The sequence below is a fragment of the Passer montanus genome, unplaced genomic scaffold (genome assembly GCF_014805655.1).
Source record: "Passer montanus isolate IOZ18808 unplaced genomic scaffold, ASM1480565v1 scaffold161, whole genome shotgun sequence".
Classification (NCBI taxonomy): Eukaryota; Metazoa; Chordata; class Aves; order Passeriformes; family Passeridae; genus Passer; species Passer montanus.
Genome location: NW_024363272.1, coordinates 575277 through 602047, shown reverse-complemented (window position 1 = coordinate 602047; position 26771 = coordinate 575277). Strand labels below are relative to the sequence as shown.

Below are 26771 nucleotides of genomic sequence, written 5' to 3'. Positions count from 1 at the left end.
CCGGCTTGTCGCCTTCCTCCTGCTGGGGACAGCCCGGCCCCGGGGCCAGCGTTAACGGGGACACCGGAACAAGGGCCACATTGAGGCGCGGGCCCGGGGGCGCTGCGGTGACACACAACAAGGGTCCCTCTGTCCCCCCCGCGCCGCCCCCGCCGCGGGGACAGCGCTGACGCACGGCGGGGCCGCGAACGGGAATCGGGGCGGGGAACAGCGGAGCTGGGCACAGCGGGCACGGTGGGCACGGGGTTGGCACTGGCACGGCGCTGTCCCCTCCCACAGCTCAGGGCTGCCCTCTGCCACCTTGTCCCCGTCGCTGTCCCCGTTCCCTCGGCACGGGCTGCTGCAGGAGGGACGGGCACGGTACCGGCAGGGCTGAGGAAAAGCAGCTCCGTGGGCAGCTCCGGCCACGCCGGTGGTCCCGCGGCTGTGTCGGTGTGTGCCCGGCTCACCGCACGGTGACACGCCGCCATTCCAGCTGCGACGGGCACCACGCCGTGTGTCCCCATGGCAGCGTGGCCGATCAGTGCCCCAAACGCCCATGTCCCCGTTCCCTGTGTCCCCATGTCCATCCATCCCCTGTTCCTGCGTCCCCCAAGTCCCCACGTCCCTGGTCCCCTGTGCCCGTGTCCCCATATCCAGGCGTCTCCCATCTCCATCCCTATCCCCATATCCCTTTGTCCCCCTAGTCTTCATGTCCCTTTATCCCCAGTGTCCCCATATCCCTGTGTCACGCTGTCCCTTGTGTCCATCTGTCCCTGTGTCCCCTCTTCTTTATTTCCCCACGGCCCTGCTCCTTGTGTCCCTTCATATCCAGGTGTCCCCCGTGCCCCTGCGGTCCCCACGGGTCCGTGCCGCTGTGTCCCGTGTCCCCAGGCGTGTCCCCCCGTTGTCGCCGTGTCCCCGCCGGGGTCAGCGGGGGACAGCTGCAGTACCGCCGCGGAGCCTCCAGCACAGGGGGCGCAATGCACCCTCTGAGCCGCTCTGGGCTGCGGCGCTGCAGCTCTATGATGCTTTGGAACCAACCAAGTAGGGAAGAGGGGAATCCACGGACTCGGAACGGCGAATCCACCCTCAGTGGCACTGCGCGGCCGGGAACGGCACCGAAGAGGCAAAATGATAACGGAATCAAGTTCAGAGTGATGAAACACAGTGGTCATGGCCGGAATAGCCGCTAGGGTGGCCGGTGGTGTGTCCTGAACCCCCCGCGCAGGTGGGATGATCCACTTCCCTCCTCCGTGCCGTCAGATGGTCGGGCCCGGGCGGTGAGTGCGGACTGGGGCCGGCACCGGGGCTGAGGGGGGTCCGGGGCCGGGGCTGGGGGGAACCAGGGACCGAGGAGGATCCGGGGCCGGGGCTGAGGGGGCCCAGGGGCCGAGGGGGATCTGGAGTCTCGAGCCTGGAGGGATCCTGAGGCGCCCCGTGGGAGAGCGAGGTGGGCTCGGGCCGGGACGTCCGGACCTGTGCGGTGTTTTTGGGGGCCCTGTGGGGTGGGGGTGGGCCCCTAGCGGGACAGCCGGGTCCCTCAGGGGTGTTGGATCCCTGAGGGGACCTGACCAGGGCATTTGCCGCTCTGGGGTGTTGCGGAGCCCGTAGCAGGACTCCTGGCGTCCCTGAGTGCTGGCGGCTGGGGGGTGAGGGCACCAGCTCAGGTTTCTCTGGGTTGTTAGAGGCTCAAGCCAGGACATTTGGGTCCCTGTGGGATATTGAGGGGGGTACTGGGACCACGGGGCCCACACTGGGACAGTGACCGGGATATTTGGGTCACTGTGGAGGGGTCTCACCCATCCTGGGACACCTGAATCCCTTTGGGGCACCCAGTCCTGAACCCCCTGAGCTTCTGCGAGGTGTGGGGGAGGGCCCGTGTCTGTGGGATGTGAGGGATTTCAACCAACCCCATCTCTGTGAGGCTATGGGGCATCTATACTGAGAGTGTCTGGATTCTTGTGGCATGTGGGGCACTCAAATCAGGATATCTGGGTTACTGTGAGGCTATGGGGGGGTCTATAGCAAGGGTGCCTGGGTCCTTCTGGCATGTGGGGCACTCAAATCAGGACATCTGGGTCTCTGTAAGGCTATGGGGGATCTATACTGAGAGTGTCTGGATTCTTGTGGCATGTGGGGGACTCAAATCAGGATATCTGGGTTACTGTGAGGCTATGGGGGATCTATACTGAGAGTGTCTGGATTCTTGGCATGTGGGGCACTCAAATCAGGACATTTGGTCTCTGTGGGGCTATGGGGGGGATCTATACCAAGGGTGCCTGGGTCCTTCTGGCATGTGGGGCACTCAAATCAGGACATCTGGGTCTCTGTAAGGCTATGGGGGATCTATACCAAGGGTGCCTGGGTCCTTCTGGCATGTGGGGCACTCAAATCAGGACATCTGGGTCACTGTGAGGCTGTGGGGGGGTCTATACTGAGGGTGTCTGGATCCTTGTAGCATGTGGGGGACTCAGATCAGGACATCTGGGTCTCTGTTGGGCTTTGGGGGTGGTCTACAGCAAGGATGTCTGGATTCTTGTGGCATGTGGGGGACTCAAATCAGGACATTTGGTCTCTGTGGGGGTTACGGGGGGTCTATAGCAAAGGTGCCTGGATCCTTTTGGCATGTGGGGGACTCAAATCAGGACATTTGGTCTCTGTGGGGCTATGGGGGGGATCTATACCAAGGGTGCCTGGGTCCTTGTGGCATGTGGGTGACTCAAATCAGGACACCTGGGTGGGTCCCTGTGGGGTACCAGGACTCCAGCCTACATGGGGGTGGCAGAGGGGCTGTCACCCAAGCCTGGCTGCCACCAACACCCCCGTCCCACCCTCGTGTCCCCTCAGCAGCCGCTGCTGTGGCCCCGCCAGCGCCGGCCCTGCCATGAACTGCCGCGCCGAGGTGCTGGAGGTGTCGGTGGAGGGCAGGCAGGTGGAGGAGGCCATGCTGGCCGTGCTGCACACCGTCCTGCTGCACCGCAGCACCGGCAAGTTCCACTACAAGAAGGAGGGCACCTACTCCATCGGCACCGTGGGCACGCAGGACGTGGACTGCGACTTCATCGACTTCGCCTACGTGCGCGTCTCCTCCGAGGAGCTCGACCGGGCCCTCCGCAAGGCTGTCGGGGAGTTCAAGGTCAGGGGGAGCATAAAAGGCATTAAAGGGAAGGCACACGTCTCCAAGGGTCCCCCAGGATGGAGCAGGGGGATCGTGTGGGTGGGTTAAAAGGAGCAGATGAGGGCATTAGGTCTGTTAGCTGGAGGACACTGAGACGAGACTCAGCTTTGTCCCTAAGACAGCTCCAGTCTTTGCTCCTTGGGACAGTGACAGGACTGAGGAAATGGATAGGGCTGTGGCAGGGAAGAGGTAGGCTGGATATTGAGAAAAGCTCCTTCCCCCAGAGGGTGATTGGCAGTGGAACAGCTCCCCAGGATGTGGTCATGGTCCCGAGGCTGCCAGAGCTCAGGGAGTATTTGGACACCGCTCTCAGTGGTGGCATTGCTGGGGTGTCCTGTGCAGGGCCAGGAGTTTGCCTGGATGATCCTTGGGGGTCTCTTCCAGCTGAGGATACTCTGTGGTGCTGTAGAACCCAGTGGGATGTGGGATGTGCTCAGTGCCTGTTCCCCCATGAAGCCCGTGCTGTCCTGCAGGACGCGCTGCGCGGCTCCGGCTCCGACGGCATGGGGCAGATCTCCCTGGAGTTCTACCAGAAGAAGAAATCCCGGTGGCCCTTCTCGGACGAGTGCATCCCCTGGGAGCTGTGGACCATCAAGGTGAACGTGGTGAACCTGGCCAACGAGCAGGAGCGGCAGATCTGCCGCGAGAAGGTGGGGGAGAAGCTCTGTGAGAAGATCATCAACATCGTGGAGGTGATGAACCGCCACGAGTACCTGCCCAAGATGCCCACCCAGTCCGAGGTGGACAACGTCTTTGACACCAGCCTGAAGGACGTGCAGCCCTACCTGTACAAGATCTCCTACCAGATCACGGACTCCCTGGGCACCTCGGTCACCACCACCATGCGCCGCCTCATCAAGGACACGCTGGCGCTGTAGGGCTGGTGTCACCCAGGCAGGGTCACCGTGGGCCGTGGCATTTTTGGGCCAGTGACTCTGCTTGGATCCCCTCCTTCTTCACCTGCAGAAAGCCTCTGGGAGGAGCTTGGCTTGGCCTAGCCTGTAATTTGGAGGTTGCTGCTCCTTGGTTTGTGCCGTGGGGTTTTGTCCATCCTGGAGAACTGGCTCAGTGGCTCCGGCCTGGCTGATGACCGGGGTGAGTCCTCAGGGCACGTGTGGCACCAGCCCTGAGTGGAGCAGGGGCCTGGCAGAGGGTGCTGGGGGTCAGGGTGGCACCCCACCCCACCCCTCTGCAGCACACTTGGTGCCACACAGCCAGTGCTGGCCTTGTCCCTTATCACCACCTGTCCCCAGTGTCACTGCTGTCCCTGGGGGGCCAGAGCTGCCCCAAAAATAAAGAGTTTCTGCTTTCATATGGAGCCTGGTCACGTCCTGGCTGTGGGGGCCATGGGAGGGGGCAGTGGATGCTGAGGCTGAGCTGGTGGTCCTGATCACATCCAAAACCAAGGGGCTGAGCTGGGGGGTCCCCATGGCACCCCTGAGCTGTGGAGCTGAGCTGTGGGACCCCGGTGTAATGGAGGTGAGCTGGGGGTCCCCATGGCACACTCACACCATGGGACTGAGCTGGGGGGGGTCCCCATTGCACCCCTAAGCTGTGGAGCTGAGCTGGGGGTCCCCATAGCTCGCTCACACCATGGGGCTGAGCTGGGGGGGGTCCCCATTGCACCCCAGTGCTGTGGAGCTGAGCTGGGGGTCCCCTGAGCCATGTCCCCATTGCACCCCAGTGCTGTGGAGCTGAGTGGCTGCAGTGGGGACAGGCAGAATGGGGAGCCCCAGCTGCCCCCCAAGGCACCTCGGGAGGGGGCTGGGGTGACACCCCCTTCCTTGCAGGACTCTGCACCGCACCCCTAAGCTGTGGAGCTGAGCTGGGGGTCCCCATAGCTTCCTCACACCATGGGGCTGAGCTGGGGGGGGTCCCCATTGCACCCCAGTGCTGTGGAGCTGAGCTGGGGGTCCCCTGAGCTGTGGGGCTGAGTGGCTGCAGTGGGGACAGGCAGAATGGGGAGCCCCAACTGCCCCCCAAGGCACCTCGGGAGGGGGCTGGGGTGACACCCCCTTCCTTGCAGGACTCTGCACCCCTCCAGGGGGGCTCTAGGGCGGAGCAAAGCTGCTGCCCCTTGCCGGGGGGGGGCACCCAGCTCCAGGGAGCGTGAGGGGGCCGTGGAGGGAGGATAAGACAGTCCTTGACATCACTTAAACCCTCCCGTCTGTCACCGCCACACTTGGCTCCCGGGAGGAAGACGAGGACGAGGAGGAGGAGGGGGACATGAACGCCACCCGCGAGGACACGGGGGTGAGCGAGGCTGCCCAGATCGCCGTGGTGCTGGTGCTCTGCCTCGCCGTCACCTTCGCCATCCTCTTCCTCGGCTGCAACCTGCTGCTGCAGGCTGAGAGCCTGGCAGCGCCCGCGGCGCAGGGGGAGCGGCGCCTGTCCGAGCCCGACGGCGGCACCGAGGGCACGTAGGGACCAGCTGGAGCCTCACGGACGGACAGATGGACAGATGGACAGCCGGGCACGGCTGGGTGTGGATGGACAGATGGACGGCTGGGTGTGGACGGACAGCAGTGTCCTTGCCTGTAGCACCTCTGAAGGTGTGGGACAACCTGGGGGCTTGTGTGGGTGGATGTCACCGAGGGACTGAGCAGTGAGCCCAGTGGATGGACAGATGGACGGATGGACAGATGGACAGCCGGGCACGGCTGGGTGTGGATGGACAGATGGACGGCTGGGTGTGGACGGACAGCAGTGTCCTTGCCTGTAGCACCTCTGAAGGTGTGGAACGGCGCGGGGCTTGTGTGAGTGGATGTCACCGAGGGACTGAGCAGTGAGCCCAGTGGGTGGACAGATGGACATGGATCAACACGGATGGACATGGCCGGGCAGCAGCATCCTTGCCTGCAGCATCTCCAGTGATCCTCAGGAGCAGAGCAGGATGTGCACTGGGATCCTGCCCTGAGCACTGGGGACTCGGGTGGCTGGATGTCACTGAGGGCAGCTGGGACTTGCCTAAGCCAGACGGACAGACTGACAGACAGCAGCATCTTTGCCCACAGCATCTCCAAGGGTCCCCCAGGACGGAGCAGGGGGCTCGTGTGGGTGGATTAAAAGGTCCCAGGTCAGCGGCGGTGCTGGGGGGGCTGAGGCTGGGCCAGATCCCACCCTGGGTGTGGCAGTGCTGGTAATCCCCCCAAGAGGATTAGGGGAAACTTTTATTCCCTGTTTCAGGGCTAATCCCTGGGCTGGTGGGGCTCAGCGAGGGAGGCCAGGACCTCGTGCTGCTGCTGAAGGTCTGTGGTGGCATCCTGCCCTTCCCAGCCCCTCACACCCCCATGGCCACATTCCACCCCCACGAGCCCTTTCTGCCCTCCTGGCCCCATCCTGCCCCTCCTGTCCCTTCCCAGCCTCCAATCCCAGTCCAAAAGTGGGGTGAACTGGGACCACCCCACACTGGAGTGGGGCTGGGGATGCGGGGGCTCTCAATTCCTCCCCAAAGCAGGTCTGCCTCTCCTTAATCCCACAGTTTTAATAACAGCACTGCAAAACTCTGCCAAATGTCTGGTCCCTGCACATCTCTGTGCCCCCTCCCTGCCCCCCAGCCACAGGACCACAGCCTGGGGGGGGTCCCCAAACCCCTGGGCTGCCTCTGTGCCCCCACCACGTTCCCCCAAATCAGACACTGGCCATGTAAAAGACTCCATATATTTCACATGTACAAAAAGTCACTGTGGGGGGAAGGGCAGGGGGGTCCTGGGGTGGGGGGCACCATCCTGCCCCTCTCCCGGTGCCCCCCCAGCCTGGCTTTGGTCCCTTTTTTTTTGGCACTTAGTGTTCACATCAGTGGTCAAAGTGTCGAGCGCGGGGTGGAGGGGTCCCTCTGGTCCCTGTAGTGGGGCTGGGGGCTCTGAGGCAGTGAGCCCCCCGGGGACAAGGGGACCCTGATGGGGAGGGAGCACCCCACGGGTCAGCTCCTGATGCTGGGGCCCCACCACAGAGGGATTTGGCCTCTGCCTTGGGTGGGCAGGGGGTGCAGGGTCTCCCCGGGCACAGGGATGTCACCCGTAAGGATGGTGACACGGGGACATTTTGGCCCTGTTCCACGTGGTGTCAGGGCAGGACGGAGCCTCGCTGGGCACTTGGGGGGCAGAGGGGGGTGAGGAGGGACTGAGACAGCCCCAGTCCTCCCCTGCCCCCGGGTCGGGCTCCTCTGCCTTGCTGGGCTACAGGCGGATCCACCTTCGGGCTGTGGGATGGAAGAGACAGTCAGGGACAGAGCCAGGGACACCTGGCCTGGCCTCAGGGGGTGCTCAGGTGACCCCCCCAGAGTACAGGCACCACAGGGTGTCTTCCAGGCACTGGCCTAGGAACCAGTAATGCACTGGGATCCCCACTCTGGGCTCCAGCAGGGCACTGGGACCATACCCTGGCATCAGTCTAGCACTGGGACCCTGCCTTGGGATCCAGTTTCACCCTGGGATCCGGCCCAGAACCCAGTGGTGCACTGGGACCTTGTCCTGGGACCCCATGGTGCACTGGGATACCAGCCTGGCATCCAGTACTGTGCTGGGATCCCATCTTGAGATCCTGCAGTGCACTGGGATCCTGTCCTGGGATCCAGTGATGCAGTAAGACCCTACTCTGGGATCCAGTACTGTGCTGGGATCCCATCTTGAGACCCAGCAGTGCACTGGGATCCTGTCCTGGAATCCAGTGACCCCACTCTGGGATCCAGTATTGCAGTAGGAGCTGTGCTGGAATCCAGCCTTGCTCCAGGATCCAGGGCAGGGATCCTGTGCCAGGACTCCATGCTGGGTAGAAACATTTCACTGGGATCCAGAGCCAGGAGCTGGCATTCCACCCAGATCCAGCCTTATGCTGGGATCCTGTGCTGGGATCCAGCCTTGCACCAGGATCCTGTGCTGGGATCCAGTCTTGAACTGGGATCCTGTGTTGGGATCCAGCCTTGCACTGGGATCCTGTGCTGGGATCCTGTACTGGGATCCAGCCTCGAACTGGGATCCAGCTCTGTACCAGGATCCTGTGCTGGGATCCCACCTTGCACTGGGATCCAGCTTTGTGCTGGGATCCAGCTGTGCACCAGGATCCTGAGCTGGGATCCTGTGCTGGGATGCTATGCTGGAATCCAGCTCTGTGCTGGGATCCAGTGCTGGGATCCAGCTCTGTGTTGGGATCCTGCCTTGCACTGGGGTCCAACCTTGCACTGGGATCCCATGCTGGGTCCAGTGCTGGAATCCAGCCTCGCACTGGGATCCAGTGCTGGGGTCCAGCCTTGCACTGGGATCCTGAGCCTGGATCCAGTGCTGGGATCCAGCTCTGTGTTGGGATCCTGCCTTGCACTGGGGTCCAACCTTGCACTGGGATCCCATGCTGGGTCCAGTGCTGGGATCCAGCCTTGCACTAGGATCCTGAGCCTGGATCCAGTGCTGTGATCTAGCTCTGTGTTGGGATCCTGTGCTGGGATCCAGCCTTGCACTAGGATCCTGATCTGGAATCCAGCTCTGTGTTGGGATCCTGTGCTGGGATCCAGCCTTGCATTTACGATCCTGCCCCGATCCAAAGGCCTGGGGCACACCAGACACCCTGGGTGACAGCATTGCAGGGAGGGGGCCTGTACCAGGATCCTGTGCTGGGATCCCACCTTGCACTGGGATCCAGCTTTGTGCTGGGATCCAGCTGTGCACCAGGATCCTGAGCTGGGATCCTGTGCTGGGATGCTATGCTGGAATCCAGCTCTGTGCTGGGATCCAGTGCTGGGATCCAGCTCTGTGTTGGGATCCTGCCTTGCACTGGGGTCCAACCTTGCACTGGGATCCCATGCTGGGTCCAGTGCTGGAATCCAGCCTCGCACTGGGATCCAGTGCTGGGGTCCAGCCTTGCACTGGGATCCTGAGCCTGGATCCAGTGCTGGGATCCAGCTCTGTGTTGGGATCCTGCCTTGCACTGGGGTCCAACCTTGCACTGGGATCCCATGCTAGGTCCAGTGCTGGGATCCAGCCTTGCACTAGGATCCTGATCTGGAATCCAGCTCTGTGTTGGGATCCTGTGCTGGGATCCAGCCTTGCATTTACGATCCTGCCCCGATCCAAAGGCCTGGGGCACACCAGACACCCTGGGTGACAGCATGCAGGGAGGGGGCGTGCAGAAGGGGGCATGCGGGGTCAGGGGGAACCCAGGGGGATCCAGGTGGGATCCAGAGGGATCCAGGCATGCATGTGGTACCTGGGCTCTTAACAGCTGGACTCGTCGTGGTGGGACGGGTCGCAGAAGAAGCGGGAGCCCCGCTTGGCCGTGCGGGCAGTGAAGGGGACGCTCTTCAGCGCTGCGGGGGGACGGGCAGGGGACGGGGGGGACAGGGACACGTCAGCCCCCGTGGCTGGCAGGGCCAGGGCAGGGGGCCAGGGGCTGAGGGGGCCGTACCGGTGATGATGTCCTCGATGGTGCCATCCTTGCCCTCGTACATGGGCCGGTGGTCCTTGGCCTGGCGCGACAAACTTTGGATGACCAGCTGTGCACGAGAACCATGCAAGACAAGCTTTGGATGACCAGCTGTGCACGAGGAGTTTGCAGAGCAAGGCGTGGCCGAGCAGGTGTGCCCGTGGCCGGTGCCAGGCCGGCTGTGAGTGTGAGCAGCCCTCACCTCGGCCGTGCGCGCGTCGCGCTGCAGCCGCTCGAGCTGCCCCTCGCTGCCGCCCAGGAAGCCGCGCAGCACCGCGCTCTCGTGCTGCCCGCACTCCCGCCGCAGCAGCTCCATGCCCCGGCCCAGCTCCTTCACGTCCAGCAGCACGTTCTCCAGGGACACTGCAGGGACACGGGATGGGTCAGTGGCTGTGTGGGGCCGGGGCAGCGCGGTGGGGCCACGGGCACAGGTTGAGGGGCACCTGCTGCAGCTTTCTCCACGAAGTGCAGCTCCTGCCAGAAGGTCGCCAGCTCTGGGTACTTCTCCCGCACCGTCAGCGCGATGAAGTGCAGCAATGTCATCTTCCTGTCTGTTGACTTGGTGTCCAGGAGCTGCAGGAGGATTTGGGGAGGGGGTCAGGGCTGTGGGATGGGAACCTCGGGGTCCCAGGTCCTTGGCCTGGCGCCGCCGCAGCTCCGCGATCAGCTCCTGCTGCTGCCACTTGTTCCGCTGTGAGGAAGGAACAGTGGGTCCAGGTTAGGGACACAGAGGTCCCCTCCATGCCCCCTACTCCCCAGCCCACCCCGTGCCAGCCTCCACTAACCTTCTCCTGCTTTTTAGCCTCCTGTGCCAGCAGCTTCTCCCGCATCACCTCCTCCTGCTTCTTCCGTGTCTCGTTCTCCTGCTCCGCATCCTGCCGGGGCACACAGGTGGGGGGGTCAGCTTTCCCCCACCATGGTGCCACTCACCTGCAGGGTGCCCCCCTCCCAGCTCCACCTCACCTTGTAAGAGTGGATGAAGCGGACAAAGACTGGGAAGAAGACAGACGGGGGGGTGGTCTTGGGGCTCTCGCCGAAATACCGCACCACGGTGTTGTAGGCGTCCTGGCACAGGAGCGGTGGTCAGGCACGGGCAGTGTCCGGCACAGGGGGAGGGCAAGGCATGGCGGGCATCACGTGTGGGCAAAGCAGGGCAGGAGAGCACGAGGAAGTGTGCAGAGCAAGGTGTGGGTGACCAGATGTGCACGAGAAGTGTGCAGAGCCAGGAGCAGAACCAGATGTGCACAGGGAGCATGCAAGGCAAGGTGTGAGTGACCAGGTGTGCACAAGAACCATACAAGACAAGGTGTGGGTGACCAGCTGTGCACAAGGAGCTTGCAAGACAAGGTGTGGATGACAAAGAATGACACAAAGCATGCAGAGGAAAGCAGGAGTGCAAGAGGAGCATGCAGAGCAAGGTGTGGATGACCAGCTGTGCACGAGAACCATGCAGAGGAAGGTGTGGATGACCAGATGTGCACAAGACCATGCAGAGCAAGATGTGGGGGACACTGCAGGGACACGGGATGGGTCAGTGGCTGTGTGGGGCCGGGGCAGCGCGGTGGGGCCACGGGCACAGGTTGAGGGGCACCTGCTGCAGCTTTCTCCACGAAGTGCAGCTCCTGCCAGAAGGTCGCCAGCTCTGGGTACTTCTCCCGCACCGTCAGCGCGATGAAGTGCAGCAATGTCATCTTCCTGTCTGTTGACTTGGTGTCCAGGAGCTGCAGGAGGATTTGGGGAGGGGGTCAGGGCTGTGGGATGGGAACCTCGGGGTCCCAGGGAGCTGGGGAGGGGCTGCCCACCAGGTCCAGGCTCTGCAGTTTGAAGCCGTAGACTGCGCCGCGTTTGCTGCTGTTCATGTAGTTGCCCAGCGCCAAGATGATCTGCAGGGGCAAAGCAGCAGGATTGGAGGGTCAGGAGGCAGCGAGACCCCCACAGGATCCCCCACACCCAGCTACAGTGAGGCTGGAGTGAAGAACCCTCACCCAGCCTGTCCCCACATCCCCACCTCCAACATGTGCTTCAGCTTCTGGGACGACTTAACAGAGGCCGAGGCTGCGATGATGGCGTTGAGCTGCTGCAGGGGGACAGCACAGGGGGGCTCAGCTGGGGTTCGGGGTGCAGGGGGTCCGGTGCCCCCCTCCCCAGCTCCGTACCGGTGTCAGCATCTGGATGTTCTCGGCGAAGTTGCCGAGGAAGGCCATGATGGCCATGCGCTGGGGCAGCCGCTCCACCTTGCTGAACTGCAGCATGAACCTGTCCTCGTCCGCCAGCTCCTCCAGCGGCTTCCGCTCGCGCTCGTACTGCCGCAGCGCCTTGGCCTCCGCCTCCGTGGGCAGGAACCGCATCAGGCACTCCACAAAATCCACCGGCAGCGTCGCCAGGTCAAACCTGCCCCGCACCGAAGTGTTGGGGAGCAGCTCCCAGCGGTGCCCGGTCTGGGAAGCCTGGATCCCAGCCTGGCTCCCTGTTTGGGCACCCGGAGCCACAGACAGAGCCCCTGCACCCTGCCTGGAGCTCTGTACACTGTCTGGAGCTCCTGAGCCCCCGTCCGACCATGTGCCCCCCAGCCAAGTCCTCTGCACCCCAACAAGTCCCTCTGCATCTTGCCTGGATCTCCTGTTGATCCCCCTCCTCCTGGCCAGACCCTGCACCCCAACAAGCCCCTCTGCATTCTACACAGTCTCTCTGCACCTCGCCTGGCCCCCCTGAACCCCAAACAACTCCTGCTGCACCTCTGCCAAGACCCCCTTGTGCTCTGCCTAGGTCCCCTGAAGCCCAAGCAGCCACCCTGCCCCCCAGCCAAGCCATCTACACCCCAGCCAGCCCTCTTGAACCCTGCCTGTCCTTCCTGCATCCCAACCAGGCCTGCTGCACCCTTCCTGCACCCTCTGGACCCCAACAAACCCCCCTGCACCCCAACCAGGGGCCCTGAACCCTGCCTGAAACCCCCACACCCCCTACAGAACCCCCTGCACCCTGAACGACTAAAACCTCAGCCAGACCTGTCCCCTATCCCAGCTGGCCCCTCTACACCTTTCCTGGCCCCTCTGCACCCCAACCAGCCCCCTTGAACCCCAATCAGCCCCCCTGAACCCCAACCAGCCCCCTTGCATCCCAAAGGGGGCCAGGGGCTGAGGGGGCCGTACCGGTGATGATGTCCTCGATGGTGCCATCCTTGCCCTCGTACATGGGCCGGTGGTCCTTGGCCTGGCGCCGCCGCAGCTCCGCGATCAGCTCCTGCTGCTGCCACTTGTTCCGCTGTGAGGAAGGAACAGTGGGTCCAGGTTAGGGACACAGAGGTCCCCTCCATGCCCCCTACTCCCCAGCCCACCCCGTGCCAGCCTCCACTAACCTTCTCCTGCTTTTTAGCCTCCTGTGCCAGCAGCTTCTCCCGCATCACCTCCTCCTGCTTCTTCCGTGTCTCGTTCTCCTGCTCCGCGTCCTGCCGGGGCACACAGGTGGGGGGGGGTCAGCTTTCCCCCACCATGGTGCCACTCACCTGCAGGGTGCCCCCCTCCCAGCTCCACCTCACCTTGTAAGAGTGGATGAAGCGGACAAAGACCGGGAAGAAGACAGACGGGGGGGTGGTCTTGGGGCTCTCGCCGAAATACCGCACCACGGTGTTGTAGGCGTCCTGGCACAGGAGCGGTGGTCAGGCACGGGCAGTGTCCGGCACAGGGGGAGGGCAAGGCATGGCGGGCATCACGTGTGGGCAAAGCAGGGCAGGAGAGCACGAGGAAGTGTGCAGAGCAAGGTGTGGGTGACCAGATGTGCACGAGAAGTGTGCAGAGCCAGGAGCAGAACCAGATGTGCACAGGGAGCATGCAAGGCAAGGTGTGAGTGACCAGGTGTGCACAAGAACCATACAAGACAAGGTGTGGGTGACCAGCTGTGCACAAGGAGCTTGCAAGACAAGGTGTGGATGACAAAGAATGACACAAAGCATGCAGAGGAAAGCAGGAGTGCAAGAGGAGCATGCAGAGCAAGGTGTGGATGACCAGCTGTGCACGAGAACCATGCAGAGGAAGGTGTGGATGACCAGATGTGCACAAGACCATGCAGAGCAAGATGTGGGTGACCAGCTGTGCATGAGAACCATGCAAGACAAGGTGTGGGTGACAAAGAATGACATGGAACATGCAAAAGAAAGCAGGAGTGCAAAAGGAGCAGGCAGAGCAAGGTGTGGGTGACCAGCTGTGCACAAGACCATGCAGTGCAAGGTGTGGATGACAAAGAATGACACAGAGCATGTAGAGGAAAGCAGGAGTGCAAGAGGAACATGCAGAGCAAAGTGTGGACAACCAGATGTGCATGAGGATTGTGCAAGACAAGGTTTGGGTGACCAGATGTGCACAAGGACTGTGCAAGACAAGGTTTGGATGACCAGGTGTGCACAAGGAGCTTGCAAGACAAGGTATGGATGACAAAGAATGGCACAGAACCAGGCCTGCTGCACCCTTCCTGCACCCTCTGGACCCCAACAAACCCCCCTGCACCCCAACCAGGGGCCCTGAACCCTGCCTGAAACCCCCACACCCCATACAGAACCCCCTGCACCCTGAACGACTAACACAAGGAGCTTGCAAGACAAGGTATGGATGACAAAGAATGGCACAGAGCATGCAGAGGAAAGCAGGAGTGCAAGAGGAGCATGCAGAGCAAGGTGTGTGGGTGACCACGTATGCACAAGGACCACATAAGACAAGATGTGGATGACCAGGTGTGCACGAGGAGTGTGGAAATCAAGATAAGGATGTGCAGGTCTGCACAAAAACTGCATAGAGCAAGGTGTGGACGACGAAGAATGACGTGGAACACACAAAGGAAAGCAGGAGTGCAAGAGGAGCATGCAGAACAAGGTGTGGGTCACCAGCTGTGCACAAGGACTGTGCAAGACAAGGTGTGGATGACCAGATGTGCACAAGCACTGTGCAAGACAAGGTTTGGATGACAAAGAATGACATGGAACATGCAAAGGAAAGCGCCCCTGCACTCTGAGCCACCAGAACCTCAGCCAGACCTGTCCCCTGTCCCAGCTGGCCCCTCTACACCCCAACCAACCCCTTTGCACCCCAACCAGCCCCCTTGAACCCCAATCAGCCCCCTTGAACCCTGCCTGTCCCTCCTGCACCCCAACCAGGGGCCCTGTACCCTGCCTGAAACCCCCACACCTCATCCAGAGCCCCCTGCACTCTGAGCCACCAGAACCTCAGCCAGACCTGTCCCCTATCCCAGCTGGCCCCTCTACACCTTTCCTGGCCCCTCTGCACCCCAACCAACCCCTCTGCACCCCAACCAGCCCCCTTGCACCCCGTTCCTGGCCCTCCCTGCCCCATTTCTGCCCCCCAGCTCAGCCCGTACGTGTGGATGGCGCGGCAGATCTCGTCGGCGCTGCGCCCGGCCTTGCGCAGGGTGATGGCCAAGTTCTTGGCACGGTTGGCCTCCAGCAGGGTCACCTTGGTGGCCACCTTCTGCGCCGCCTTGCTCTTGGCACACACCAGGTCCAGCGCCGGGCCCTGCGCCTTGGTCTTGAACAGCTCCTCGAAGCGCTCCAGGTCCAGGTCCTGGGGGATGAGGGGGTCAGAATTGGGGCTGGGGGTGCCCACGTGGGGAGGGGTAAGGGATTCATCCCCGGGGCAGGGAGAAATGATGAGGAGGACTCCATGGTATCAGAAGGCTAATTAATTACTTTGTTATACTGTATTGTTCTCTACTATGTTACTATATTACTATTATACCATATTATATACTATATTACTATTATTATACTGTATTATTCTATATTATATTGTATTATACTATATTCTATGCTATATTATTATCATTATACTATATTATTCTATACTCTGTTACTATATTACTATTATACTATATTCTATACTATAGTCTATACTATATTACTATATTATTCTATACTCCATTACTATATTATTATATGCTATATTACTATTATTATACTAAATTATATTATTTTATACTATTACTATTATACCATATTATATACTATATTACTATTATTATACTGTATTATTCTATATTATATTGTATTATACTATATTCTATGCTATATTATTATCATTATACTATATTATTCTATACTCTGTTACTATATTACTATTATACTATATTCTATACTATAGTCTATACTATATTACTATATTATTCTACACTATATTATGATATTATTATATACTATTTTACTATATTATTCTATACTATATTACTATTATTATACTATATTATATTATTTTATATGTTATTATTCTATACCATATTACTATATTATTGTATACTATATATATTCATATATTATACACTATATTACTATGTTATATATTATAATATACTATATTATAGTATATTCTATGCTATATTACAGTATATTATTCTATACTGTATTAGTGTATTACTATTTTATTCTATACTATATTACTATATTATTCTATACTCCATTACTATATTATTATATGCTATATTACTATTATTATACTAAATTATATTATTTTATACTTTATTATTCTATACCATATTACTATATTATTATACACTATATATATTTGTATATTATACACTATATTACTATATTATATATTATAATATACTATATTATAGTATATTCTATACTATATTACTATTATACCATATTTTATGCTATATTCTATACTATATATACTGGTATATTATACACTATATTACTATACTATATTACATATTACAATACACTATATTATAGTATATTCTATGCTATATTACAGTATATTATTCTATACTATATTACTGTATTACTATATTGCTATATTACTATACACTATATATATTAGTATATTCTATACTATATTACATATTATAATATACTATATTATAGTATATTCTATACCATATTACAGTATATTATTCTATACTATATTACTATATTACTATACACTATATATATTAGTATATTCTATACTATATTACATATTATAATATAATATATTATAGTATATTCTATGCTATATTGCAGTATGTTACAGTAATTACAGTATATTCTATACTATATTACTATTATACCATATTTTATGCTATATTCTATACTATATATACTGGTATATTATACACTATATTACTATACTATATTACATATTACAATACACTATATTATAGTATATTCTATGCTATATTACAGTATATTATTCTATACTATATTACTGTATTACTATATTGCTATATTACTATACACTATATATATTAGTATATTCTATACTATATTACATATTATAATATACTATATTATAGTATATTCTATACTATATTACATATGTTACAGTAATTACAGTATATTCTATACTATATTACTACATCTAAACTGAATCTGCCAAGCACTCAACTCCACTGCACAGAATCTCCTGACTGTCAGCCAAGTCCCAACACACACACCTGGATTCAACTGCTCAGTTCATCAAATTGACCAGAATAATTGATCAAGTAACCAGACCCCAATTACCAATTCCCTTCAGGTAAACAATCTTCCACAACGCACTCCACTTGTGAACAACAAAGAGGAGCAGCAACCGAGATAAGAATTTTTTTTTTTCTCTGAGGTTCAGAGAATGTGACTCCCAGAAACACCCGAATGAGACAAGAATTGTTTTTTTTTTCTCTGAGGTTCAGAGAATGTGAATCCCAGAAACACCCTTGGGAAGTTGTGCCTGGCTTTTCTCTGTGGAGAGAAATGCAGCCACGGAGGGGTCCTGGGCTCACCTCCAGCACCCTCTCGTCGTCCAGCTCGCTGAACACGGTCCCGCTGATCTGGCTGGGCTTCAGCGCCGTCCAGTTGAACACGGGCAACCGGAACTTGGTCTTGATGGGCTTCTTGATCCGGATGGCTGCCGGCGGGGTGGGAGCCAGCTCAGCACCCCCAGGGCAGGGGGACGTGTCCTGTGCCCACCCTGAGCCTGGTGTCATCAACCCCTGGGCCACCCAGTCCCCGTGCTGGGGTCCCTGAGCGGGTGTTCCTTGAGGATTGCAACCCCAGCACCCTGGTGCCTGCAACCCTTCCCTGTCCCTTGTCCCTGTCCCCACAGTTTGTCCTCCCTGTCCCCATGGTCCCCGCATCCTCGCAGTCCCCTGTCCCTGTCCCTACAGTCCCTACACCATCCCTGTCCCCATGGTCCCCGCATCCTCCCAGTCCCCTGTCCTTGTCCCTACAGTTCCTACACCATTCCTGTCCCCTGTCCCTGTCCCCACAGTCCCTACACCATCCCTGTCCCCATGGTCCCCACATCCTTCGCTGTCCCCATGGTCCCCACATCCTTCCTGTCCCCTGTCCCTGTCCAAACAGTCCCTACACCAACCCTGTCCCCATGGTCCCCACACCCTCCCTGTCCCTGTCCACACAGTCCCTACACCATCGCTGTCCCCTGTCTCTGTCCTCACTGTCCCTACACCATCCCTGTCCCCATGGTCCCCACATCCTCCTTGTTCCCACTGTCCCTGTCCCCAGTGCCCATGTCCTCCCTGTTCCCTGTCCTTACAGCGCCCACACCCTCCCTGTCCCTGTCCCCACTGTCCCCACACCCTCGCTGTCCCCATTGTCCCCACACCCTCCTGTCCCCTGTTCCCTGTCCCCACATTCCCAACACCCTCGCTGTCCCCTGTCCCCATCCCCTGGTCCCCCCTCACCCCCACGTACCTGAGAGCCCCACGGTGAGGGCGATGGAGGGCGAAGCCCCGGGCAGCGGCGGGGCCGGGGGACACTTCCCTGTGGAGCCATCAGAGGGGGGTGAGACCCCAATTCTGGAGACCACCCAGCCTCGGGAGCGGGGACCTCCCTGTCTGGAGCCCTCCCACCCCCGGGGACACCCCGCCCCGGTTTTGGGGGTCCCGGGGGCTTCCCCTCCTCACCTGGGAGCGGGGGCGCGGGGGGCGGCAGAGGGGGCGGTGGGGGAGGCGGGGGCGGCGCGGCTTCCACGGGGGGCAGGGCCGGGGGTCGCGGGGTCTCCTCCGAGGGCTCGGGCTGCGGAGGTGGCGGCTCGGCGCTGGGAAGCGGCGGCGGCTCGGAGCCGTAGTGCCGCCGGAAAGCCTCGTCCTTCTCCTTGATCATCCTGCGCAGCGTGTGCACCTGGTGGCTCGTGTGCTCGTAGGTCTCCTGGGGACAGCGAGCGTCAGGCTGGGGGGATCGGGACCCTTCCCCGCTCCCTACAGCCCCCACGGCCCCCTCTCAACACACCTTGACCACCTCCAGCTCCTTCTCTCGCTGCAGCAGCTGCTTCTCCAGCTCCGCCACCCGCATCATGTTCTCGTTCTCCAGGTCCAGCAGCTTCTCCGTGAGCTGGGGAGAGGGACACGGCTGTGACAGCAGCTCAGGGACACCCCTGGTGTCACACTGACCTCCTTGGCACCCAGCAAGGAACATCCCCACACCCCCCGTGCTCACATACGATGTTCTCGTTCTCCAGGTCCAGCAGCTTCTCCGTGAGCTGGGGAGAGGGACACGGCTGTGACAGCAGCTCAGGGACACCCCTGGTGTCACACTGACCTCCTTGGGACATGCCCACACCCCCTGTGCTCACATACATGGGACAGGTGCTCCTCCAGCTCCTCCACCTTCTCCAGGGCCACATTTTTGGTCTCGGCGTCCTCCAGCAGGCCCCCAACATCGAAGACGTTGTCCAGGTACGCCTGGATCTGCACCTGCAGCTTCTCGCTCTCCGTGTGCCTTGACTTCTGTGGGCATCAAGGCGGCGTCAAGGATGGGGGGACCCCCCAACGCAGCTCCCCTGACCCTCGACCCCCCCGTACCTGCAGGAACTCCTCCAGCCCCAGCTTGGTGAACTCGTACTGGAGATGGACGCGGAAGTTCATGTCCTCCACCGAGTGCACCACGATGTTGATGAACTGCATGCAGGCCACCTGCAGGCAGGGCTGGCGTCACCAGGAGTCCTCCTGGCCCCCCAGAGAGCCTCCCCCTCGCCCAGGACAGGGTGTCCCACCATGAAGTCGATGCTGCTGTCCTCGTTGCGGAAGTACTCCATCAGCCGCTCAAAGCGGTGTTTCTCCTTGCACACCTGAGCAGGAGGAAATGGGGTTCACCTGGCGTGGCCCCCCAGCCACTGACCCTCCCCCCCTCTCCTGGACTCCACTTCCCTAATCCCAGTCTGGTCCTGGTGCTCCCAGACTCCCATTCCTCATCTTCCCTGATCCCTCCATCCCCTGCACTCCAGACTCCCTTTCCCAGCCTGGTCCTGGGGACCCTGGTGCCCCCATCCCAGCCTTCTCTTGGGGTTTCCCTCACCCCAAATTGCTTCTGGGGTCCCCAGTTCCTCCATTCCCGGGGTCCTGCTCCCCAGTCCCAGCCTGATTCTGGTGCCCCTATTTCCCCATCCCAATCTGGTCCTGTCTCCCCCCATTCCCCCATCCTGGCCTGGTCCTTTCTCTCTCCATTACCCCATCCCAACCTGGTCTTTCTCTCTCTATTCCCCCATCCCAACCTGGTCCTGTCTCCCCCCATTCCCCCATCCCAACCTGGTCTTTCTCCCTCCATTCCCCCATTCTAATCTGGTCCTTTCTCTCTCCATTCCTCCGTCCCAGCCTGGTCCTTTCTCTCTCCATTCCCCCATCCCAACCTGGTCCTGTCTAGCCCCCTCCCCCATCCCAACCTGGTCCTGTCTCCCCCCATTCCCCCCTCCCAGCCCCACTCCCACTCCCCTCGTACCTCCTTGAAGTTGTCGAAGGCCGCGAGGATGATCTCGTGGCCGCCCCTCACCAGGCAGACAGCCGCCAGCAGCTCCAGCACCAGCGCCTTCATCCTGGCCACAGTGCCACCATCGCCATCAGTGTCACCCCCTGCCAGCTCCAGGACCCCTGTCCACCCTGCCAGACCCTCCCTTACCTCGGGTTCTTGTTGTTGAGGCTCAGGGCGATCTCGTTGACAGCGTGGGGGTGAGACATGACCAGGTTGAAGCCGTACTGCGGGCACAGAGAAAAAACAGTGTCAGCCGTGGTGGCAGTGGTGACAGCGGTGTCCCCACCGCGGGGTGACAGTACCTGGTAGTTCATGATGGCCCGGAGACACATGATGCAGAGGTGGACGTCATCCTTCTGGCTCACCAGGCGCGAGTTCTTCAGCGCCCTGCGGCTGGGCAGCGTGCCATAGCTGCAGGGCAGGGCACACAGTGAGCGGGACTGTCACCTGCTGCTGCTGCACCCATGGGGGAACGGAGGGACAGCGTGGGGACAGCGTGGGGACAGCGTGGGACAGCCGGGATTTCGGAGGGGCAAAGGCAGAGAGAGGGCGACAGGGACAGAGCGTGCAGAGGCGGAGCAAAGCCACGGTGACACGGTGACAGCCGGTACTTACCCGGGCGGCGAGGTGGGCACGGAGCAGAGAGAGAGAGAGCACAGCCAGAGAGGGGCACCCCGGCCCTGGAAGCAGAAACGGGGTGCATTACCCCGGGGCGCGGGGGCAGAGGCAGAGCAGGGTGAGCGGAGCCGCGGGGGCAGAGGACAGGCAGGGTGGCAGCGGCGAGGCAGCGATGGCAGTGCCAGGGCTGCACGGGCCAGCACGGCACATGAGGCAGACGTGGCACACGTGGCACACATGGCATGTACCGTGGCACAGCCTGAGCTCCAGGCACGGCATTTGTGCCATGCAGGTGATGGGACAGGGCGGCGAGTGGCACCGGGCACGATGGCACAAGCCACGGCAGGACAGCGCTTGGCACGGCACACACCATGGCACATGGCACACACCATGGCACGCTGGCACACAGCACGCAGCAAGCAGCAGCACCGTGGCCAGCCAGAGCCCTGCAGCAGGACGTACCCCCATGGCAGGATGTCCCCCCAGGCTGGGACATCCCCCCGGGCACGTACCGTAGGGCGGTCTGGCGGGCAGAGCGGGCCAGGCTGCTGGTGAAGGGGGCGGGCAGGGCGCTGGGGTGCTGCAGATCCTCGATGGACCTGCTCCAGGAGCGCAGCTTCTCCAGTGCGCCATCCTCGCTGCCTTCCAGGCCCTCAAAATCCAACCTGGTGGGGGGACACGCGGGCAGCGGGGGGCACACTGATTTGGCGGGGAGCACAGGGCTCTGGCGAGGGGCATGCTGCTCTGGCAGGGGGCACACGGCTCTGGCAGGGGGGCACAGCTCTGGGGGGGGCACACGGCTCTGGCAGGGGGCACAGGGCTCTGGCGGGCGTCACGCGGCTCTGGCAGGGGGCACACGGCTCTGGCAGGGGGGCACAGCTCTGGGGGGCACACGGCCGTGGGAGGGGGCACACGGCTCTGGCAGGGGTCACGCGCCTCTGGCAGGGGGCACACTGCTCTGGTGGGGGGCACAGGGCTCTGGCAGGGGATACACGGCTCTGGCAGGGGCCACAGGGCTCTGGTGGGGGGCACAGGGCTCTGGCGGCGGGCACACGGCTGTGGCAGGGGGCACGCTGCTCTGGCAGGGGGCACGCTGCTCTGGCAGGGGGCACACGGCTCTGGCAGGGGGCACAGGGCTCCAGCACAGATGCAAGCACCGAGGCAGGTGGCCACTGGGGGGTTGCGGGGTGGGGAGAGGCACGAGCGTGGCTCTGGAATTCCCAGAGCAGGCGGGGAGGGTCTGAGTCCCACATCCCTGGGGAGCGCGATGCACACTGTCCCTCCCTGCCGCAGGGACGATAAGGCACCGAGCAGTATCAGCCGCCGGCAGCAGGGAGCTGCCACAGCCACCAGCAACTTCCACGCTCCCCAAGGACTCCCTGGACCCCCCCTCACCCAGGGACCCCCGGCCCCACTCACATGACGGCGCACTGCGCGAAGGACAGGTAGTTCACCAGCACGTCCAGCCCCTTGTTCTCATCATTGAGGAACTCCCGCACCCACCTACGGCACCAGGTACCCATCAGAGCCCGCAGGAGCCGGGGGTCCCCCCACACACCCCCCTCCAACACGGAGCGCCCTATCCTGGCACAGGGACCGTCGGGGCACTGCCGCGCTGGGCGCAGCCCCTCCGCTATCAGCGGTGCCAGCGGCAGCGCGGGGTTATCGGAGCAGCGCAGGGAGCGCTCGGTGCGGGCGGCAAACGGGGCTTGGGGCTGGGGCTGCACCCCCATCCCCGCCCTGCGAACCTCGCGGGGACGCCCCGAGCCTTGGGAGGGGCTTTGTGAGGTGCTGCCTGTTGGGGTACACGGGGTGGGGGACGCACCCGGCAGCACCGGGGGTCCCCAGGCCAGCCCACGGCCGTGCGTCAGGGAGCCACGGGGGCAGCGGCCGCCCCTTTCCTGCCGCCGCCAGCCCCTCGCCCCAGCCCGTTTCCTGTCTCCGGCTGCTGCTATTTTGGGTCCGTGGGCAGGGACGAGCGGGGCCGGCGGCGGGGAACAGCCGGCACGTGCACGAGCCGCCCCGGGCACGACTGTGCCACCGGGAACCCGCCGCTGATGTCCCCAACACCCCCGGGATGGCTCCGTCCCGTCCGACCCCCCCAGCCCCGCGCGGCTCCGGGGCATCCCGGGGCGGGTCGCGGTGTCACCGGCTCGGGGACGGTGCCGACCGAGCCCTCCGGTCTGTCGGGAGGAGCCGGCCGGGATCTGGCCACGCTGCCTCGTTCAGGGCGTCATCGCCGGCCCATCCGCCCCGGCATCCGCCCCCGGGACCTGCCCGCGGGCCGGGGCAGGAACCGGCCCAGTTCCTGCAGCGCCTCCGGCTTCCCCTGCAGCTGTGCGGGGCTGGTGACAGCGCCCCGCCGTCCCCCCGGGACCCCGAGCGCCATCCGGAACGCTGCACCCCACTCCACGGCCCTGCACCCCCAGCCTGGACCCCCCAGCCCCTCTCCGGGACCCCACAATCCCTCCCCGGGACCCCACAATCCCTCCCTGGGACCCCACAATCCCTCCCCCGGACCCCCAGCCCCTACCCCCCAGCCCCTCCCCGGGACCCCCCACTCACCCGATGTGGTTTGTCCTCAGGCTGATCTCCAGCTCCCGCAGCACCTTGGTGGACTCCTGCACCCTCCTCCTGAACTTCTGGGGGCAGAGCAAGGCTGAGCCGTGCCCTGCAGATTCCCCAAAACCCCTCAAGGCTCCCCCAAAGCCCCCCCAGGGCTCCCCCAAAGCCCCCAGCCCCTCACCTTCCGTGTGACACCCGGCTCCAGGAAGCTGCGCAGCTTCTGGATGTAGGCGTGGGGTGGGCTCTTCACCTGGAACCGCTCCTGGGGGGGACAGGAGGCTGTTGGTGACACGGGGACAGCAGCACTGTCTCCTCCCCAGGACCCCCGTGGGCCACCCAGCCCCACCTGGTCACAGATGAGGTCCCACTTCTTCTCGTTGTCGTACTGGCGCAGCAGCCGAGCCTTGTCCGGGGGCAGGTTCATGGAGCTCTGGGGACACAGCGGGGGTGTCACCCTGAGGGACACGGGGACAGTGCCCCCCAAGGGGCACCGACACCCATGGCACAGCCTGGATGACCCCAAAAAGCACCCACAGCCCAGACAGGGTCCCCTCTAAGGGCACCCTGACCCGTGACATAGCCAGAGGCCCTGGCACCGGGAGGCACCAGCAGGCACAGATGTGGCACAGGGACAACAGTGCCACTGGGGACACGTGCCAACCACCAGCGGCACCAAATCTGCCCGTCCCTGACGCATCCTTCCTGTCTGCACCCGCTTCCGTGCCACAACCGCAGCCTCCGCTCCCGACCTGGCACCAGGCCAGGCAGCGGTGCCAGCTCCCCAGGACACCAGAACAGGACCAGGCACTGGTGCCAGCTCCCCAGGACACCAGGCAGGGGGACAGGCACTGGTGCCGCTGCCCAGGACACCAGAACAGCACCAGGCACCAGTGCCAGGCTCCCCAGGACACCGGGCAGGGGGACAGGCAGCGGTGCCAGCTGCCCAGGACACCAGAACAGCACCAGGCACCAGTGCCAGTCCCCAGGACACCAGGCACAAGGCCTGGCACTGGTGGCTGCTCACTGGGACACCGGGCACAAGGCCTGGCACCAGTGGCTGCTCACTGGGACACTGGGCACAACGCCAGGCTCTGGTGCTGGCCCAGGGTCACTGGGAAGACCCCAAGATCCTCAATATGGGATGTGGCACAGGACAAATGGGGTGCCACAGCGGGCAGCAGTGATGCCAGAGAGCCTGGGACTGCCCTGGTGGGCAATGCCACCCCAGGGAGAGATGCCAGCCCATGTGGGCGATGTCACCCTGGTGGGAAATGCCATTGCTCTGGGTGATGTCACCCTGGTGGGAGATGCCATCACACTGGGCCATGTCACCCTGGTGGGCGCTGCCAGCCCAGCTCACGATGCCACGCTGGTGGGCAGATGCCACCCTGGCGGGAGATGCCACCCGAGTGACGCAGCTCGGGGTAGCCCCGTTACCAGGAGCCGTCACCACGGCTGCTCCACCCCTCCGTGCCCTCCCCTGCTCCTCCCGATCCCACGGGAAACCGGGACAGAGCCCGGCCGAGGCGTCCCGCAGGTCCCCACGGGGCTGACACCGGCACGGTGCCACCAAAACTGCCACCCCAGGGTGGCACCGTGCCCTCCCCGGGGGGCTGGGATGTTCCCCCTCGGGCAGCAGTAAAATCCCGGGTCTCCCCGGGAACGGAGGCGGAAAGGACGCGCAGAGACCCCGGCTGGGGGCGAGGGGCGCCCGCGGGGGGCTTTGAAGCTCGGCCGCCGTCCCGGCGTTCCCGCCGCTCCGTTTCCTGCCTTTGTGGTGGGAGCGCGGCCGCTCCCGGCCGGGCACTTCCTCCGCCGTCCGCCCCACCGGGAGCCCGCACGGCGATCCCGGCCTTCAATCCCACCCGGGAACGGCGGCACCGGGGCTGGAATGCGGCCCGGGGCTGGGCCGGGGGGCTGCGGGCCGGATCCTCGCCCCCGGACCTCCATCACATGTTGGAATCTTTTCCGCCCCCGGCAGCAGCCGGGACGGCACCGGGCGCTGCCGACGGCCGCGGGGACGTTTTGGGGGAGGCAGGTGTCACCGCCCTGCCGAGTGACCCCCCCCCGGTAGCGGTGTCGCCTCCCGGGACGTGTCCCCCCCGCCACAGGCCCCGCGTGGGATGCGGGACGGGCAGCGCCGCCGGCGGGAGCCGCTCGTTACCGGCGGGACGCGCCCACGCCGGGGCTGCCGGTGCCCCCCGGTGCCCCCCGGTGCCCCCGATCTCGGCTTCCCGAGCCCCGTGGGACCGCACTCGGCATTTCCTGCCCGCCTGCGGCTTCCGCTGGCGGCGGCTCCCACCGGGATGGCGGGGCCGGTGGCGGGGGCCGGGGGGCACCGGTGTCACCCAGCCATGGTGTCCTGGCGGTGTCACCCCCACCCAAAGCAAATCGGGGCCACCGGGACGGCTCGTGGGCCACCCGAGCGCCCGTGGGACGCCTCCGCGGTGTTGGCGGTCGCGGTGGGCACTGCCGAGCCACGTCCCGGGGCCGCGGTGGCACCAGGGCGGCCACCGCCCCGGCTGTGACAGCGCAGCGGGGACCCGAGCGGGGCACCCGCGCCCACCGGGAGCCACTTCATCCACCGGGAAACCGGGAACCCCCGCAGCCAGCGGGGAATCCCAGCCCCGCGCTGCCCCGACCGGACTTTCCCGGCTTGCAAAGTCCCCGGGCCTCGCGGTGGCACCGGGAGTGGCGTCACCCCCGGGGCTGTCCCGGCTGGGGTGTTCCCCGCGGCCCCGCGGCCCCTGCCCATCCCCGCGGGCACCGGCGCTCCCCGCCCGCCCCTGGCGGCCCCGGGCGGCGGTGCCGTCCCGGCGGTGCCCGGTGCCCGCCAACTGGTCCGGGAGAGCGCATCGGGAGGAGTCGCGGGAAGGGATGAACCGGGAGGGGCTCAGCGGGAACACCGGCGGAGCGAACAGGCGAAGCGCACCGGGGGCACACCGGGAACGGGAGGGCGAGCACCGGGAACAGGGCAGCGGGGCGGGGGTCGGCCTCTCACCAGCACCAGGGCGAAGCGCTCCTCCAGCTCGCACGGCTCCGGCATCGGCATCTTGCCCGGGGCGAACAGTCCGGCTCCCCCCGGGGCCGCCGGTGATCCCGGGCCCCGGGGCAGCGCCTCCCCGTCCGCGCTCTCCACGTTCCCCATCCCCGGCCCAGGCACCGGGGGGCGGTGGGGGAGGTTCAGCCCGTCGTGTCCGGCGCTGCCGCCGCCTCCCGGTCCCGCCCGGTCCCGCCCCGCCCGGTCCCGCCCGGTCCCGCCCGGTCCCGCCCCAGCGCTGCCCGCCC

The 26771-nt window shown here is 61.8% G+C and overlaps 2 protein-coding genes across 5 annotated transcripts; one reads left to right on the top strand and one right to left on the bottom strand.

The window, feature by feature from the left end:
* Positions 1-916: 916 nt before the first annotated feature.
* ATG101 (autophagy related 101) lies at positions 917-4472 on the top strand. Of its 4 annotated transcripts, none has more exons than XM_039703274.1 (3): positions 917-1262; positions 2833-3118; positions 3634-4472. In XM_039703274.1, the coding sequence occupies exons 1-3, from the start codon at positions 1216-1218 to the stop codon at positions 4036-4038; spliced, it is 738 nt and encodes a 245-aa protein (XP_039559208.1). In that variant the 5' UTR covers positions 917-1215; the 3' UTR covers positions 4039-4472. The 4 variants fall into 4 exon arrangements, with proteins under 4 accessions (XP_039559208.1, XP_039559207.1, XP_039559209.1 ...); XM_039703273.1 differs by having other exon boundaries at positions 922-1262; positions 2830-3118; XM_039703275.1 differs by lacking the exon at positions 917-1262 and adding an exon at positions 1296-1432 and having other exon boundaries at positions 2830-3118.
* A 4894-nt stretch (positions 4473-9366) lies between these two features.
* FMNL3 (formin like 3) lies at positions 9367-26736 on the bottom strand. The gene is made up of 23 exons (XM_039703225.1): positions 26485-26736; positions 23830-23913; positions 23665-23745; positions 23484-23560; positions 22338-22421; positions 21431-21583; positions 20603-20711; positions 20448-20524; positions 20271-20364; positions 19549-19623; positions 19358-19468; positions 19133-19282; positions 18786-18887; positions 18461-18704; positions 18249-18317; positions 17318-17442; positions 14939-15141; positions 11731-11965; positions 11583-11651; positions 11377-11457; positions 11166-11295; positions 9557-9937; positions 9367-9458 (listed from the first exon to the last, which is right to left on the bottom strand). The coding sequence occupies exons 1-23, from the start codon at positions 26629-26631 to the stop codon at positions 9367-9369; spliced, it is 2973 nt and encodes a 990-aa protein (XP_039559159.1). The 5' UTR covers positions 26632-26736.
* Positions 26737-26771: the final 35 nt, after the last annotated feature.